Source organism: Eschrichtius robustus, chromosome 1, assembly GCF_028021215.1.
Source record: "Eschrichtius robustus isolate mEscRob2 chromosome 1, mEscRob2.pri, whole genome shotgun sequence".
In the NCBI taxonomy this organism is placed as follows: Eukaryota; Metazoa; Chordata; class Mammalia; order Artiodactyla; family Eschrichtiidae; genus Eschrichtius; species Eschrichtius robustus.
The window spans coordinates 129,860,369-129,878,837 of NC_090824.1; the positions used below are offsets into that span (position 1 = coordinate 129,860,369).

General features: G+C 50.5%; 1 protein-coding gene across 1 annotated transcript in view; it reads right to left on the reverse strand.

Annotated features, from left to right (window-relative positions):
• Nucleotides 1-6,686: 6,686 nt before the first annotated feature.
• ANP32A (acidic nuclear phosphoprotein 32 family member A) overlaps nucleotides 6,687-18,469 on the reverse strand; it is a 38,079-nt gene continuing 26,296 nt past the window's right edge. The window contains exons 2-7 of the mRNA XM_068554565.1: nucleotides 13,619-13,768; nucleotides 13,263-13,385; nucleotides 10,700-10,898; nucleotides 9,326-9,423; nucleotides 7,097-7,160; nucleotides 6,687-6,887 (exon numbers count right to left, since the gene is read on the reverse strand). Coding sequence (XP_068410666.1) covers nucleotides 6,826-6,887; nucleotides 7,097-7,160; nucleotides 9,326-9,423; nucleotides 10,700-10,898; nucleotides 13,263-13,385; nucleotides 13,619-13,768 — 696 coding nt within the window. The 3' untranslated portion in view covers nucleotides 6,687-6,825. The remainder of the gene's footprint in view (nucleotides 6,888-7,096; nucleotides 7,161-9,325; nucleotides 9,424-10,699; nucleotides 10,899-13,262; nucleotides 13,386-13,618; nucleotides 13,769-18,469) is intronic.

Sequence of the window (18,469 nt, forward strand, 5' to 3'; positions counted from 1 at the left end):
TCATGACTCACTTCCCTCTTTAGCCAATTTAGGACACACGGTCCCCTCTTACAACTTTCTAAACACCCCGTCTTCCTTGCCCCACGCTCTGTGCATTACAATCGTCTGGCTAGTTAAACCCAACTGTCTGCCACCTTGATGCTTGCACTCTAGCAGCTAAGCCATGCTGACAGGTCCTGCTTTAAAGTCGTGGTCATCTGTTGCAGGTAAATAGGCGTTCACCGCCCCCCCCCCCGCCAGGCTTCCCAGGGGTGGTGGTTTACCTAACCTCCAGAACAACGTCTCATACCTTCTTCTCTCTCTTCAAACCACTACTCCCATTCTGTCCCTCTCTGACTCCATACCCCACTGGTGACCTTGGCTCATATGTCCTTCAAAAGCCGATGGAACTCTACCTTCTTCCCTCCGCCAAAGCTACCCACCCACCTGTACCCATAACCTTTCTCTCCCTTCTTTCCTGTCACAAAGGAAGAAGTGTCCTTTCCTCTACCAAAGGCTAAGCTTCTATTACAGGATCCCAGGCCTCTGATTTTCTCCCAGATTCTGTCTCTTCTACATCATTGATGCCTCCCTCTCCACTGGACCAGTTCTATCATCTCTGTATCTCCTGACACTTCTGGGAGGTACACGCTCCAGAGAGGTGGCTCGTCCCCAGTCACACAGGCCTCCCAGCTCTAGCCCAGGATGGTACCACCAGCCTTTCTGTCTCTTCTATTTTTCAAGCATTAGAAGGAGCTGCTGTTGATCCTTCAAAACATCTAGGGTCCCTCTCTCCAGAGGTAGCGATCCATCCTCCTTGTTCCTGAGGTTCAGATCATTTTTGTCGTAAGACATCTGTTCCCAGGGACCATGGAGAGGCTGATTTTGTCAGATGTAGAAGTCTGGAGAACTGCAGAGATGAGTGGGAGGAGTGTGCTAGGCCTGACAGCTAGATTCTCGAGAAAAGCTATGAAATTAGTCCACCAAGATCTGGAGGAGATGAATCTCCCTGCAGTTCATTGTAGGCTTCACAGGACCTGAGAACTGAGGAAACACTTCCGTATTTCGGGCCAGGAAGCTATGGGTTCTGATACCAGCTCATGCCTTCCTGGGCTGTATGATGTTGAGCAGATGACGTAATGTCTCTGAACCTCAGCGTATTCATCTGGAAAGTGGGGAGAATAATAAATACCTCAAAGGAGATTCTACAACAAGAATGAAATGAGAGCACCCGTGTCGAGCTCTGGGCACCCAGTGAGCACTCAGTTCAGATTAGTTTTCTCTCTGCTTCCTTATTGGCCCGGCTAGATGACCCAGGCAATAGTGGGTGTGTATAGACTGGGCTGTCTGTCTACTCGTTGGGACCTCAGGAAGTCATCGGAGAGCTCCTGCCTCAGCAGAAAGGCTGTTTCTCCCACATTAACCCTTCTGTCACCTCGAAGTTTTTACCAGGGAATGCCTCTCCTAAACTTCACATTCAACAAAGCCCTAACTAGAGCCTCAGGGCAGGGAGGGAAAGAACGTAACAAACTGTAGACTGAGGCTGTCAGTAGTCATGCAGTCTGCATCACTCTTCTCATAGGACGTAAAGGTGACCTGTCTGCAATTACCCAGCTATTAGTCTCAGAGCGAAGATGAGAGTCTAGGTCTTCTGAACCTTGGCCAAAACTTGTAACACCTTCAAAAGGCCATCAGCAAGACTTAGGATACCCCCCGGAGTGCAAATCCTTTTCTGTTTACAACTAAGATCTTCTGCAAACTAAGATCTAGCATGACTGTGGTGGTTGATACAAAGAGTGAATCTCATTACATGTAAATTTTAAAGGGAGGAAAAAAAAACTTCCACGTAGATTATCTTAATTACCAAGTGGCTTTTAGGACTTCTGTTTTTCCCTGGTTAGAGAAAATATTTGAGTTGCTTGGGCTTCTTTTTCATAAACAGCCATTTCTCTCTCTCTCCGTAGTGGTTTTCACTTTCCACGTTGCCATGTTCTTTCCATCTTTTGCATCATCTCACAATCTGTGAGATACACAGGCAGTCATTATCATCCCTTTTCCCCAAGGAGTGTGAACGTCACGTAGACCCAGGTTCAAACCCCAGCTCTGTCACTCACCACCTGTGTCAGCTTGGGCAGGTTATATAACCTCTCTTGAGCCTCACTTTCCTCAACTTTAAATAAAAATGGCTGTAATACCTTCCTCAGTAGGCTGTGGTGGGGATTGAGTTGACTGCTTTTCCCGAATGTCCTCGATGATGAGAATCCTCTGGGCACTTGTTAAAACACAGATTCCTGGGCCCCGCTCCAGAGCCACTGAACCAGAATTCCCAGGGGTGAAACCTGGCAGTCTGACAAGCCCCAGGGATTCTTATCAGGGAAATTTGGGAAACACTAGGCTGATTTTTATAAAGTATTTATTGTGTGCCGGTCACTAAGCAGCTAATATTTATCAAGTACTTATATGTGCTCAATCTTCGACATGGGGATAATAATGACTACCAGATAGGACATTATGAGAAACGAGCAAAATAATGTACAATGCCCAGCAAACAATAAGTTCTAAATGTATGCTGGTGTCCTCACTTCACTGTGTTAGTCAGGACTCTCTCAGGCTGAAATGGAAACATCTAGAGGTTCTCTCCAAGGGATGTTGCCTCCATCCTCCCAGCCCAGTACCCCCAGTAGGAGGTTTCTCATTTTCCAAATCCCAGGGACCAAGCCTCATTTAACCAGTTTGGGTTCCAGGCTCTTCCTTGTACCAGTCACCATGGTCAAAGTTTGGAATATGCTGATTGGCCAGGACAGTGTCACCTGCTCACCCCAGGAACCAGAGCGGTGGGTAAGCCCCATCTGAGCTTCAGGAATGGGAGTGGTCCATAGCCATGTGAGTCCTCCAGTGGTCCCTTGTAGTGTTGTTGCCAGACCAAGAGCAACTGATGCTTGGTCGGCAACTGCACTGATGTCTCCTTCATCAGCTCCTAAAGTCAGAGACAGTTAGCAGTCTACGGGTGCCCCATCAGGTTTGAATCTTTCTCCAGTCTCTCCCCTTGCTGGCATATTCGTGGCTATCTTGAGGGCCTCAGTCAGGCCGATTCAGCCTCAGACCTGCCCTCATCCGTCCCACCATCTCCAGCCCTCTTCTTGGCCCCGCTCACCCCTGGGTCCAGCCGGCCACAGGGGCCTGTCCAAGGGCTGGTCCGGGGACGCAGGGCAGCCATTGTCCAAAGCCGCTTTATTAGGGACCCACTGGGAATCCTTCCAACCAAGAACAATGAGTTTCTGAATCAGGATAAAAACAGCCTTTCCAAGTCAGCAAATGAGACAAACTGAATTGCTCATCCCCTCTTCCCTCATCTGCCTGGCTCTTTCAACACAGTGGATGAGAACAAGGTCTCTTGCATCAGAAAGACATAGGTTAGAGGCTAGTTCTCTCACCTCTCTGAGCCTTGGTTACATCTATGAAATCTGTATGAGGACTGAGGGAGGCAATGGATATAGCACATGACACAGAGTAGGAGCTCATGATCAAGAATCATCACATTACCAAGAAATGCACACCCTTTTCAGGGATGATCAATCTCAGACACTACCGGGAAGGCAAACCCACTGTGAATATTTAAAAACATAGGATGCACTCCAAAGCCACATGAAACAGAGAGATGTGCCATGCATTCACTACCTCCTGTCCCCCCCCCCCCCCCAAGGCTTGGCTGTGTTCTGGAAGACACTACACTGTGTACCTTCTGCATCTCATGACAGCTGGCTTCCCTGCAACCGCACGGTGCAGCTGCGAGAGATGTGGTGCTTCAGAAACCCAGGAATGGGAGTCCTGGACTCCAGCTGGGCTCTGGCACTGCCTTGCAGGGTGACCTTGGGCACATCACTTACGCCCCCTGGGTTTTGGTTTCCTCTTTCATCAAATGAGGGCTGGTTGATGACTAGGTGGTTTCTAAGGGCCCTTCCACTTCAGGGGTCCATCCTGTGGCATTCGCTAGACCCGGTGGGGAAACCTGTCACCAGGGCTGTGCTGGGCAGGGAGTGAGGAACTGCTTCAACACAGCTGGCCCACACAGGTGGTTGCAGCTGGGGGAGGAGTCGACGGGAGGCACTCAGTGGAAGGCAAGAGGGCTGGTGCTGGAACCACACACCCCTAGTTTATTCCTGATGCTGCTCTTTTCTGGCTGCAGGACCTCGGGCAAATCACATTCTGAGCCACCTGTATAGCAAGGGCAATGGCACCCACCTAAGGTGGTTGTGAGGATTCATCTCAAATGAATGAGATGCTGCACGTTAAAGCACGGTACCCGGCACACAACAAGAACTCAATAAAGGTCAGCTCTTACTGCTTCTCCCCCTCTGGATGAGCTCCCTCTTCCTCCTTGCCATTCATGACTGAGTTTGATGAAATGGAAATAGCCCAAACAGGTTTAACCCTGCCTCCCCCTCTTCTTACCTCCAAGTCACTGGACCTCAGTTTTCCTCATCAGTAAAATGGGCACAAGACCGTATCTCAGGTGCTGATGTAACTGCTTGATATGACTGACATAGGGTTTTCCTCCCTTGGTCCCATGAGCATTAACCCATCCATCATCATCCATTTTACCTTACATTTTATAGCATTTATTTCCATATCTATGTGAAGTTAACCAATCCTTAAAGTCCCCATGGAGAGAGTCAGGGCCAGAAAACCTGAGTCCAGGCTTGAGTGCCTCTGGATTTCACTCCACTCCCATGTTCCTTCACCAGCTCTGGGAGGGACAGAGCACGCCTGGCCAGTTCATCCTCATAGTCCCGATGCCTAGCATAGGACCTGGCCTCAAGGCCACCTCCCAAGCCTACACCTGGAGCCAGAGGACGTCTGTCTGCTCCAAGCAAGAGGGCAGTAGGTGTCAGGGTACCACCCAGAGGGTGGGGTGGGTCAGTCTCTCCTGAGAACACCTCATTCTGCTGGAATTACACAGGATCTAGGGCTTGCTGTCGGGTTCAAGGCCATACGGCTGAGAATGAATATATGTGTATAAATTACCACAGTACATTGGTATAACCCTTCTGGAAAACATGGAACCTTGCACATGAGCCTTATAAATGTCACCTTTTGGCGTAATGACTCTGCAAAGTATAACAGAATGCCTAGTGGTAAGTTAGAAATAACCCAAACATCTTAACCGTTTGGTTAGAATTAAGCAAATCAGAATAGTTAATGGACTACTACATAGCCATTTCAGATACATGCTTTTAAAGACTCTTTAGAGGTAGAGAAATTATAATTAACATTAAGTGAAAAAGGAACAAATTTGTTTTGTACATTCCTCAGGTTTTCCTGTATTCTTTTTACAGTCTGAACAACAAAACGATGAAAGATATTCAAAGTAAGGTCTCAAGGCTGGCCTTTCTGGTGAGTGTTTTTTAATAACTTTTTGTATCTTTCTCTCTGTACATCACCACCCCCACTTCCCTGCCCAAATGAAGTTTTTAATGAAGATAGCACACCACCGAGTCTCAAGTTGAGACCCAAAGTATCCAAACTTAGTATATCAGGTTATATACCCTGTAAGAAAAATGATTTTATCAGGTAACCAATGTGAAGCTCCCCCCTGCACCCCCATCAGTTAGCAGGTTTTCTGGAATTCATCCTAGATCAATGACCTGTTGGACTCAAAGAAGCCACCCCCAAAAAAATTGTATAAAAAGATTTATTGAAATTTATCAATGACAAACAGACATAAAACTCAAAGTTTGGCTCTTCTGAGGGGGAGGAAAACCGGTGCAGATGTTCTTTTATACAGATGAAACACGGGCTAAGGAATCACACGTCACTTCAAAAGCAATCCAGAAGAGGGACAGGAAAGCAAACCTGTACATTCGCTAGGAATTTGCAGTCATTTCAGATTTCCACTAGGTAAGAAAATACAATTTTGCGTTAGTTTTTCCGTGCTCGGGTGTATGAAAAAAAAACCCAGCCGACATGCAGCAGCGTCTCCTGTGCTTAGGTTTGTAAAAATGGTCTAAGCACAGAAGGACACGTAGAAGAATTCTCTTGTCATTTTGTAAAACAAAGCGTTCTAATATTTTACAGAACAAGATAGGACAGTTTTGTTTTTAATCGTTGAAAGAGGGGGTTGAAGTTTGAGGGTTTGCGTCTTCTCTTTTAATTAGAATTACCAGATCCATTTTACTCCTAACAAACAACTCAGAAGCCTGCTGTTCTCAGCTCTCTGGCTCATCACAAGAGTGACATCAGTCTTCTTCGGACAGCGAAGCCCACCACCATCTGTGAAGAGGGAAAGGGGACGGGGGACGGGGAAGATCCCCCGACCAGTGCCAAAATACGCCTTTAGGTTGCTATTTACAAACCAGGGCGCTGGCTGCCTCTAGCAGGTCCAAGAAATGCGGAAATCACGGGAACCAGAACAAGAGGTAAGATGCGGCTGGTGCTCAGCCCCTCCTGGGCTCTGAGAAACCAAACTGAGGCCAGCCATGGCCTTCCAACCAACTCAAGAGAGAGACTCGGGAAATACCAGGAAACGTCAGAGATCTCCAAACCGTCCTCTTCGAGGGTAAGGAACAAACGTTCACTTGTGTGTACTCAGCTATCGCAAATTTATCAGGGACAAAACAGACACAAAGAAAAAGTAGGGGAAAAAAATAAAGAGTGGCAGTAAAAATAGTATTTTATTCCACCCCCTCCCCCCTCCCTCCCCCCACAACCCCCAGTACACTTTTCCCCTCTCGTTCCCACAGCAACGTTACAATCAGAAAAAAATAAGTTTCGGGGAGCGGGATTTGGGGGGGTACGGGTAAAAACAGTCAAATCACAATAGGAATTTTTCAAAATAGGTTATTCCACTTAGTCATCGTCTTCTCCCTCATCTTCAGGTTCTCGTTTTCGCTTCTGACCCCTTTCTTCTTCTGGAAGAGTAAGGAAAAGGCATTCAGATTAAACATGGATCTCGCCTCCTATTCAACCCCCCCCCCCCCGCTGGGAAAGCAGGGGACCGTACGTCTAGGACGCTTTACCAACCCTGGCAAACCGAGGCCAGGTCCTCAGGACCCAGGCCATCTACTGTCAACTGAGGGGGCCAGCCTGCTACCCGCGGAGAGTAAAAACGCTGCCGTACCACCAAGCTCCTCTTCATCTTCCTCATCGTCTACTTCCCCGTCGTTATAACCCTCCTCATCCTCCTAGGAGAGAAGATGGACACCGGACATTAGGAACGCCCCGACCGTGGGACACGCGGAGGATGCCACTTGCCCTGACACCGAGCACAGAAAGGTGGGGGCCGCCCCCAGCCCCTCAGCGCTCCCACGGACCTGCTTCGCTCCGGTGAACCTAAAGCAGAGGTTGTTTTGTATCAAGGACCCCCTTTAAGAATCTGTAGAAAGTTTTGAACCCCTTCCCTAGAAAATACCCACATTACACACAATATCTGCAAACAATGTCGGCAGAGGGGGGTGAATTCTACCCCCCCGTTAAGAATTCCTGACCTGAAGTCCCTATAACTCAGGCAGCTCCGCAGTGTGCCCTCCTAGGGGAACAAGTTTCCCAGCCGACTCTCCATCGTGTGAAGTAGGCCGAGCTTTCATCTGTCCTCACTCTAGTTTTGGCTTCAAGAGAAGACCCCAGTCCAGACCCCCGTCTGTGGGTGAGTGCAGCCCCTTCACCGTCTTGCAAACTTGGGTCACTTGGAGGGAGGAAAAATACAATTCTCACCCCCTGCCCAGGACATCACTCCCAGCTCCGTGAGATTCAGCAAGGGGTGTGAATTCACCCTCAACACAGGACCACGCTTCATGCTGCTCCTGTAGATCCAGGCTAGTTGAATCTCTGCAGGAACACTGTTCCTAAAGCACCAGGCAGCCCATTGTTTAATAAGAACTCGGCAATAGACTTCTTTTTGTCAAGGGAAATATCCTTTTATAATGTCACCAAATAGTTCCTTAATCAGTCTGTTTGTTAAGAGTGTGTGTATGTGTGTGTGTGTGTGTGTGTGTGTGTGTGTGTGTGCGTGCGCTCTCCTTTACTGGAAGCTGGAAATTTGCAGATAGTCAATGAGATTACCAACAACAACAACAACAACAACAAAACAACCCCAAACCGAAAACAATCTCTACATGTTGGCGGCTCCTGACAGGAAGAGCAAGATGAAAAATCCATTAGCCAACATGACTTATTGCCCTGTCCTAGGGGGGCCTATTTTGCTAGGTCTCTATTTTTAAAATATACAATATTCTTCAGAGGTGAGCCTAGCAGCCTACACCTGGGGAGAAGAGACACCCAGCAGCACAACTTGACGGGAACCAAGACTATCTCACCAGCTTTCTCACTAACCCCGACCTGCCTCTCCCCAGCTTGTGGGGGGCTGGCTGGGAGATCCCGCCTGAGCAGGTCTGTGTGGCAGACAGGTATCTGTGACCTTGATGGAGACAGACAGGAAACTTGGGGGAGAAGGCAGGCACCTTGTCCATGCTGTCATCATTTTAAACCTCTCTTGGTCTAAGTTTTGCAATCAGCAAGAGTTGATTTAGAAATCTGAAAAGCTAGGGAAAATGACTCTGCTATAGAAAGACTCAGAACATCCAAACACAAAACCCAGCACACAGAGCCAGGACCTTGGAGAAGGGTGTGAAAGCCTAAAATAGTAAGTGGTCAAACAAACACTCCCTGTCCTTAAACATTTTACTTACAAATTATTTTATCCTCTTAAGCCAGTGAGTTGATCCCTATTTACAACCCAGCTGTAAAATGACACCTATTGTACAGATGAAGAAATAGGCTCAAAAGGCCAAGGAACTTGTCCAGGGACACACAGCTAGCAAGTGGTAGAAGCTGGGATCCACCCCGTCACAGACACATCCCAGACCTTGTTAAAAAATGATGCCAGCCAGTGTGTTGGATAATGGCACTATCCGCTGTGTACAGGGGACACCTGTCACCCTCTGATGTGGAATCCAGACGTGTCTTATCCTATTACCCACCAGTTCAAGGCAGTCTTTGATTTTTCCCTAGCACACTGTAAGTGCTCACTGAATATCTGAATTAACATACTAATGCAAAAAGGTAGAAAAAGGGGATGTGGATTCTACAAGAACTAAATTTTCATGTGGAAACAAGTGCCAGGCTTGCCCCAGCAGATGAATCCCCTCCCTCTTTCTTTTCCAGGGCCAGCTGCAAGGCTTGCCTCTCCCAAACCAACCCAGTAACAGGCCCTGAAGTGGATTCAATTCCCAATCAGGGCTCCCGGCTGCCGAGGCGGATCACTGAGGCAGTTAGCGGGACTGACTCAGAGGCAGCAGAGCAAGTAAGGGGGGCTCCGAGAGACAGTTCCCTGCCCAGCCCAACCTCTTACCTCTTCCTCTCCACTCACATCCTCCTCTTCACCTTCCTCCTCCTCCTCCTCGTCCTCCTCATCTTCCACTACCTGAGCATCTTCATCGTACTCTTCCTCTGTGCAGTGGGAATGGGGACAAGAACAAACTGGTGGTGAGCTGGCCCTTCCCTCCCACAGCACAGGCCCAGGGCCTGGCACCAGAGGTGCGGTCCTGTGTGGGGCCCACGACTCTCCCACGCCCATCCAGGCCCACAGCCTGGATGCTCTAATGTGACTGAACGCATCCTAAAGTAACCCAAAAGATAAGCATCTTAAAAATGATCCCAAAGGTAAGCCCTCCTCCCAAGTATGAAAACAAAAGACCTCTCGTGGAGGCTGAGATGGGAGAGAAAATGCCAGATTAGAGAACCAAGTTACAGGGCCTGGGACAGCTGAGAAGTCAATTCATTCACAAAGAGCATCTAGCCAAACTCACTGCTCTAAAGGTGAGTTGTTCAAGGTCACACCTGGAGTTAGCTGCAGATCTGGGCCTAGAAGCCTGGTCTCAGGGCTCCAGTCCTGGGACCTTTCTGTCCCATCAGAAGATGGAACAAACTAAGGCAAACAGGGTGTCTGAATCCCTTGTAAAATACTCCCACCTAACAAGGGAAAAGCACTCTTAACGTCTGAATTATTCAGGCAAGGTCTCAACCCTCAACTTTACTCTGGCCACAAAGACCTGCAGGGAAGCCGCACTGAGCTGGCAGCGTGGGAAGGAAATACGAGGCTCTCCTTCCTTTTCCTTCTTTCCTTCCTGTGGTCCCTGACTCCTCACCGCACCACCAGGGAGCCCAACATGCTGCCTGCAGCCTCCTCTGCTTCCTGGGCCCCTGGGGCTCCTGAGTCCTCACCCCCCCAGGTCCTACCATGTGGTCCTGTGGGCGGCAGTCACCTGGGGGCCCCACGACCTCTCCAGCCGTGACCTCATCTCCAATACCAGACCCTAGATGGAGATAGGGGACCCTCAGGCCACACCCCACCTTCCTCCATCCGCTCATCCCCTCCCTGGAAGAGTATCTGAGTCCAGCACCACACTATAGAGAGACACTGTAGGATCTCATTTTCAGGGGGACTTTGGAAAAGGTTAAAAAATTGAAGGAAGACTCAGATGGTTTTTAAGAAGTTATTATGCAGTTGGAGAACCTCAGGATGTTTCTCTGGGGCTCAGGCCCTGTTATTTTAGGGGTGTCAATCAATGAGACAGACCAGGGACAACAGTAAACAGAGCAGACAGCCCACTCCCCTCCACAGCTCTAGAAAGAGGTTGATAGCCCTCGGGGGCCGGTGGGGGCCCCCTGACACCCAGCCCGCCCCCCATAAAGCCTGGCCTGGCCTCTCCCTGGCGCCACCCACCATCCTCATCCTCCTCGTCATCCTCCAGGCCCTCCACGTAGCCCTCGGCGTCCGAGTCGGGGGCCTCCTTGTCGTCCCGATCGTAGCCATCGAGATACGTGAGCTGAGGAAGGAGCTTGAACACGTTTTCTCGGTAGTCGTTCAGGTTGGTCACCTCGCAATTGAAAAGGTCTAAGCTCTTGAGGTTTTCTAACTTTTTCTGCAAGCAAACAACAAAGTTGACAGTGAGTGGCGTGGGAGGCGGGGTGGGGAGACAGATGGGGGTGACATGAGACGGTGTGCAGAGCTCCAGGCTCACAGGTGAGGAGCGCACTCTGGTTTGGCTCTGTTCGGCCGCGTCAGCCCTGGCTGGGGGGCCTCGTGTTCATTCACGTGGAAGATGGGAAGTTGGACTTGAGGATCTTCGAAGCCTCATCCGATGCCAACACTTTTATTCTGCAATTACAGCTCTTGCCGTAACAGTGACGCACCTGAAATTAACCCGGGGCTCTCTTGGTGCGTGAGCCAAGAGCTTTGCTGCCTGCCCCTGTGACTAAGGAGCCAGAGAGGAACTGAAAAGGCCTCAGGAAGTAACAAACTACCTCCTTCTATGAATAATAATAATAATGGCAATTAATATAGCACTTTATGGATTAACTCAATTTATCCTCATGACCCCGATAGGGCGGAAATAATTATTAGTTCATTTCACAGACAAGGAAGTAGAGGGCAGAGAATTGGGATTTGATCAGGCAGCCCAACTTCAGACCTGTGCTCTTACTCTTTGCCTGTCAAAAAGGACAAGAGAAAAACCAATGAAGCATCCAGATTTTGTCCACAATTTGCTTTATCAAAGCTTTATATATCGATGGGTTCTAGGCCCATATTATACCCACTTGGTGGCTGGAATCTGAGGCCCAGGAAGCAAAAGGGTCATACATCTAGCAAGAAACAGCTGCCTCCTGACTTCCTACCTCACGTGTCTCCAAGGCGCAGGTACCCCGCCCCGGGCCAAGTCCCTGTTCCAGTGGGGCCAGGCGTAACTGGTGATTAAAGCTACTGTCCCTCAGGGTCAATGTCAGGAACGAGGCTGCTCTCTTGAGATTTCGTGACTGAGACCCGGTCATTCTCAGCAGAGGGTCAAGGGCAGGGAAGGAGTCCGAGCTGCGGACCGGGTGGGTGAGGCCAGCATCCCCCAACCAAAGGCAGTTTCCCCACCCTCAGAAGTGAGTAAAACACATTAATCACACTGATAATCAGGGAAGAAGCTACAAAACCATGTGTGGTCTGGGCAAGGGAATAGGGTGTGTGTGTGTGTGTCTGATCTATAATGGTACGCATATCACAACCAAAACACACATATACAGAACTTCAAAGATTTTTTCCTTTTATAATGAAATTATGAAATCAAGGCTTCCAGGTAGATCAAAATAGTTTTGCTTTCCCCAAGGAAATTGGTGGAAGACCTGAAAGAAAGTTCTATGGGAAGCATAGTCTAGTAGTTGACCCCATGCCACAGATGAGCAGGTAAAGTCTGAGTTGGGAGGAGAAATGCCAGCTTCCCGTTCTGCCACGCTGGCCCATCAACCTGCCCTTCAAGCATCCACGAAGGGCAAGGAATGCTTTTTGGACAAGAACACAAACTGAGAGATGCCCCAACTGCCACTCTATATACCCAGAAAAGGGGAATGTGGCAAACTTGGCCAAATATCCTCATGGCCTTTCCCTGATTCTAAGGTGCATGGCTTATGAAGTAATTCTTATGTATATATTTACAGTAAGTGTTAATGCGGTAGTTATTTCTACATTTCAAAAAAGCTATCATTAATCAGTGATACATCTTACAGTTGACTTCCCTGAAGTCAAGGGAATACAGTCATTCAGATCTGGGTAATGTAGAAACTGTTATTCTAACCATGACCTGCCCCTTTCTGGCTAGTGAATTGTGAAGTTTGGGGTGTGCTCAGCTCTATGTGGACCAGCAGAGGAGGAAATGCGGCCCAGATCTCTGAGTCCCTGGTCACCATCACACCCAGGACTGGTGACCAGGGTCCCTCTTCTCTACGCCCCACAGAGGAAGGCCTGCATGGGGTTCCCATGCCACACAGCTCTCTGTCATCCCAGGGGGCCTGTGTCAGGACCGACCCACCTCCCATGGTTCAGAGGTGCTAGCCTCTGGCCAGTGACCCAAGGAGAAAGCAGGTGACCACCTCCAGGGTCAGCTTAATTCCTGGATGGCTCCTCTCTCCCCAGTGAAGGGCACAAACCATGCTCTAAGCCTAAAGAAATGACAGCTCAGGTTTCCAAAGCTGAGCAGAAACTGTAAGAGGAAAAGCACTAGACCAGAAATTGAGACCTGGGTCCTACAGCATCCTTCACCCTGATGCCCATTCTAACTGTGCGACCCTGGTCAAGCTCTTTAACTTCTCTAGGCCTCAGTTTCTCTACGGACGAAGCAGAAGTAGGAGCCCCGACTCTATCTCATGGCACACAATTAGAGTAAAACCAAAAAAGCATGTTATACCAATGCAAAAGTAGTAATCCCTCCCACCCCAGTGGAGAGGGGAGGACCCCAGTGACTCACCAGTGGCTCTATTGTGCTGAGGTCTTTAATTTTGTTGCCACTTAAATTTAGATGCGTGAGGTTCGGACACTTTTCTGCCAATACTTCCAGGCCCCCTGAGATTCTGTTATCGCTTAGTTCAAGCTAAACAGGCAGGGAGAGAAAAAGCAGAAACGGCTTTTAAAATGAAGGCTCAGGGCTCAGGCGGCCGGCTCCCCTTCGACAGGCCAGGAAGGGAGTTGGCTCAGGAACTGGCAGGCGTGCTGGGGCTCGCACCTGGCCTCCCCTTCAGTTATGCTCCCTCAATGTGGAAAAATGACCCCTTCCTCCTCCCCAGCCCGGCCTCCCAAGCACACACGCTCCTCCGCTCTATTTACCTTCTTAAGTTTGTTTAACTTTGGTAAGTTTGCGACTGAGGTGAGGCCTACGTTGATTGTACTCAAGAACTCCAGTTCTTCAAATTCATCTGTGAGGCCTTCGATTTTGCCTTCATTTGACCGACAGTTGTCCAGGACAAGCTCTTTCACCTGGAAAGGGAAGGAGGGCGTGAACCAACTGGGCGAGGAATCGGGGCTGAGGCCGGGGTAGGGGGAGGACAGGAGGCAGGCCAGGAAGCATCGCAGCACCAGCGCCCACCCTGACCTTTCTGCCTTTACCAATGCTGGGGGGATCGAGGGGAGCGCTGCGGTGAGGGGAGCGCTGCGGTGAACGGAGCTGCAGAACCAGGGGGCCCCTCTGGACAGGAGCCTCGGCTGGACCGGAGAAGACAAACCCAATAAGCCCTGCTGCTGTCAGCAAGGTTGGGGGCGGTGTCTCGTTCCAACCCTACCGCCACACCTCAGCCCCCAGCTCTCCACTGTACCAGCCGTTAACACTGTTGGCAACCTCTGGGCCTTGCCATTCCATCAGAGCCCCTCTCCCAGCGCCCACCACGGCCCCAGCCTGACCGTCTTACTGAGGCCAGCCACCTACGACTTCGCCTCCTCAGCCCCCACGGGCCTTTCACCTCCATGTGTCTGTGGACGGGTCCCAGGACGTACCCGTCTGCTTGCATTCGTACCTGCCCCTGCCACCAGTCAGAGCCTGCCCATCCGGCCTAGCATTCACCACTTGGCCCCACTGTAAGGGTCACAGACCAGGGACCCCTCCAACTCTCCATCCTCTAGACCAGTGCTGTCCACCAGAACCAAAAGAACTTCCTGTGATGATGGAAACCCATCTAAGAGAAGAGCCACTAGCCACATGTGGCCGCTGAGGTGAGACTGAGGAACTAAGTTTTAAATTTTATTTAGTATTTTTTTTTTTTTTGGCCACACCACACAGCATGTGGGACCTTAGTTCCCCAACCAGGGGTCAAACCAGTGGAAGCGCAGAGTCTTAACCACTGGACCGCCAGGGAAGTCCCAAATTTTATTTAGTTTTAATCAATGTAAATGTAAAGAGACACATGTAAATTACCATATGGAATATCATGGCTCTAGACTTTGCTCTTCAGGGTCCTGGGAGTAGATGTGGAAGGAGAGAATGGATATCTACAAACCCAGGATGGACCCATATAGAAGTGCTGAGGTTGGCAAGGTCCAAAAGTTAGTCTTTGGAGGCACCTCTGTGGTCCTGCCTGCCCCCCCAACTCCCTGGAGGTGGTTTCGCCCTATTAGAGTTCTTAGATTCCCCTCTCTTCTCTTCTTACTGAAAATTTGGGCCCTAAATCCTCATTTCAAATGAGATAGAAAGAACTGATAAAGAGCTACCGTCTCATTGTGTTGTTAAAAGGCAGACCTGGCTGCAGGTTCCAGCGCAGATGGTAGGGAGACAGGCTGAGGAAGAGTCCTCAGGTCTCAGGCCTGAAATGACCCAGGGGAGTCAGCAAGGGATGCCAGGGTGCCTGGCCCTCCAGACAGATGCCCAGAGTTATCCACGCCTGTCCTGAGCTGATAGGGGACTGCTCCCTGGCCTTCCAGGGCTGGCAGGCACCTTAAAGGTGATCCCTCCTGGCTGCACCTGGTGCTTGACACAGCATCTCCACGTGCCCCCTCCCTGCAGCCTCCAGGAAACATGTACTGACGTCACCTGGATATGATGCCTCCCTGGGACTTCCACCCACAGGTTCGGATTTCTCACCCATGGGTCACTTGGTACAGGCCCGTCTTTCTCCATAGCAGCCCTGCATTGTCATTCCCTGCTGAGAGGCAGGGAGCAGCCTTTCCTCCTCCTAGATAAGCAGACAGGCCTATTCTAAGCAGTCCTTGTCCAGGGCTGCTCCCTGCCTCTCCGTAGGCCCATTTGCCCAGCTTCTTCCTGCAGGGCCCAGGATGACTGTCTGTCTCAGTGGTCCTCTACTCGGGCATCACTGGGCCAACATGGGGGAACAGAGTCCACAGCAGGCTGCTGTGCCCCTCCTCAGTCCACCCTTGCCAGTGGTCAGACCAGGAGAGCTCGGGGCATGTCTGGGCCACAGCACCCTGTAGTTGCCCTGCCTTCTTCTTCCCTGGTGGAGAGAGAGAGCCTGCTCAGTCTAGGACAGCAGCAATTTGCCAGGAGGGGCAAAGCCAGGCGAGGCAGCTCTCACCCAGAGCTAGCAAGCTCTCGGCTCAAGCACCAGCGTCAGGGCCCACCTTTCCCTTGGATCTGGGATGGGGGAAGTTAAGTTCTTTCCCACTCTCTCAGTCCCCAGGGGAGGGGATGTCCAGGTCAAGCCACCTTTCTCAAGGTCACTGCAAGTGTGCCTGGGAATAAATCCCATGAGGCCTTCTGCCCTAGGGCAGGAAATCAGTGTAGAGCCAGGAAACCAGGCCTTAGGGGAGCAGTGGAGGGAGATCAACTTTCCTGGGGGAGGGAGAGTCACCTCCCCTTCGTTTGCAGTTACTGCTGGGGTCACAGAGCCACTGGAGTGGCTCCTCCAGTCACTCCTTTCCTTGGAAGGCCCTGGGAATTCTTTAAGCTCCACCAAAGAAAGACAAATATGAGAAGGGTTTCCAGTCCACCCTCAAAGGTTTCAGACATGTGGTTTTTCTAGATGGGTCAAGGGCTTCTCCTCATACGGCCATCAGCCAAGGAGGAGGCCTCAGTAACAGGGGGAGGCGGCGCTGTGGAGTCAAGGGAATTCGTCCTGGAAGTCGGCCTCTGTCCCGGAGAGGCACAATGCTGCCTGGGAATCCTACAGACAGACCCAAGGTTCCAGCCCCAGCTCCCAGCACCATGCCCAGACCGGTGGCCATTCCTCTCGGGGACAATATGCAAGCCACCACTACTAGTGCTTTTATTAACAACAATCATGGGCTCTTTCCAGAGCCCTTAGCAGGCACACTCTTCACAGGCACTGTCTCATTTAATCCTCACAATCGCTCCACGGGGTGTTCGTGGGGTATTCTCCCATTTTACAGCCACATCTGAACCACAGATCCTAAAGCCCCAGGAATGGGCACAGGAGGGTATTTAATGGACCCCGATGGTCAGTGTTGCCGCAAGATAAGGAGGGTTTCCCTGCTATTCCCAAGTGCAGGGCACAGGCTCTTGCAGACCCCCAAATGATCCTACAAGCTACCCTGATGGCAACTAAACCCCCTTTGGCCCCTCTTCTAACTTGTCCACCAGCCGGGTGGGGGCCACTCCCAGTGGTCCCCACCCTGGTTACATTTCCTCGGTAACCAAAGCACAAAACTTAACCCAGCTCCCGTTCCAATGACACTGCAGTCAGTGGGGGAGGATCTGGAGAGGGGCCCGGGGGCCTGAGACCCCGCTCTTCCCCAAGGAGAAAGAGGCTGCTTCCCATCACTCGGGAGGGAAAGCCTGTGGTGTCTGGAAGGCCAGGTGGCTGCTCCAGGTCTGTGGGGCCTCCGGGATCCCCATGGTTTCTGCATTTCCTTCCTGGCGGGGTTTCAGCACAGTTTGGGGAGAGATCAAAGAGGGGAGGGGTGGGCTGAGGCTTACACCAGAGAGGCCAAACCACATGGGGGAAACCCAGTGCCTCTCTGTGGGGAGATGAATCACATCGGGGATGGCAAGTAAGCAGCCTGTGAAGTGTCTGTAATGCACCAAACAGGAAAAAACAAAAACTCCAGCCCAAGAGCTGCCCTGTGGAAGGTATTCCGTCCACCCCCTGTTCCACCTGCTTCCACACAGGGCCACGCTTTCTTACAGCTCCAGGGCAGGCTAACGTGTTTCAAAACGTCCAACCCACCCCAACCTTCCTTAAACTGACTTTGAAATCCTGCTGCAATTACAGCCCACTTCCTCCCATCTCTGCTCGCTGCTGCTGCCGCTGCAAACCCTTCCATGTGAAGAGAACATCCCTTTTACATCCAGGGTGTATTCTGCTTAAAAAAGAAAAAAAAAAAAGTGAGGCCCATTCTCCCCGCCAAACCATGGGTGTGAGCTAAGTGCAAAGTTAAAATTAAACTGAAAATTTGTACTTTGGGTTTAGACTCTCTCCCAACTCCACTGGCCGTTTAAAAATATCCGAATGCGGTTACTCTCTCCAGAACCCAAAACTGGAATTACTCTGCTTGTATTGGGAACTTTTCAATCACCCCAAAAACCCTCCACAGGATCCTTTGCTTCATTCCTCCAGTGTTAACACCCAAGAAGTGTCTGCATATTCATACTCAGCGCCCACCTCCCCATCCCCCCCGGAGATATTAGTGGGAAGGCACTGAAGGTTCCCAAGAAATCAGACTGCGCGGCTCCGGCATTTCCTGAAAAACTTGTCTCCAGAGCAAGGACGCAGCAGTCATTTCTCACCAAGGGGAGCTGAACCGTCCGTGATAAACACGAACACGTTATTACTCTAAGGAACAACCCGTTGCTTGTTTCAAAACTGTGAAGTCTTGTCTTTACAGATCTCTCACATTTGACCATTCCTCTCTACTGCCGGCACTGCAGTCCTGGTCACGGTCATCTAAGTCACTCTAAGTCTGCTTCTGCTTCCAAATGGGGTCCATGTAACAGTGGGAATGCTGGACTACTGGGAATAGGCCCCCACCCAGAGGCCAAGGCCTGGCTGGCTGAATGACTCTGCCTCGAAGAAAGGGGAGGAGGATATCTGTTTAACCTATAAAGTGCAAACTCTGGCCTAGAAAACATTCCTGGCTTCCCGCCGCCTCTGGGAAAAAATTCAAGGTCCTAAACTGACCCAAGGAGGCCCTCCACTCTCCATCTCTCCCCACTCCCTCCAACCTCATCGCCCCCTGCCCACCTCTCACACTCGCCTGCAGATCTAGTTAAGCCCG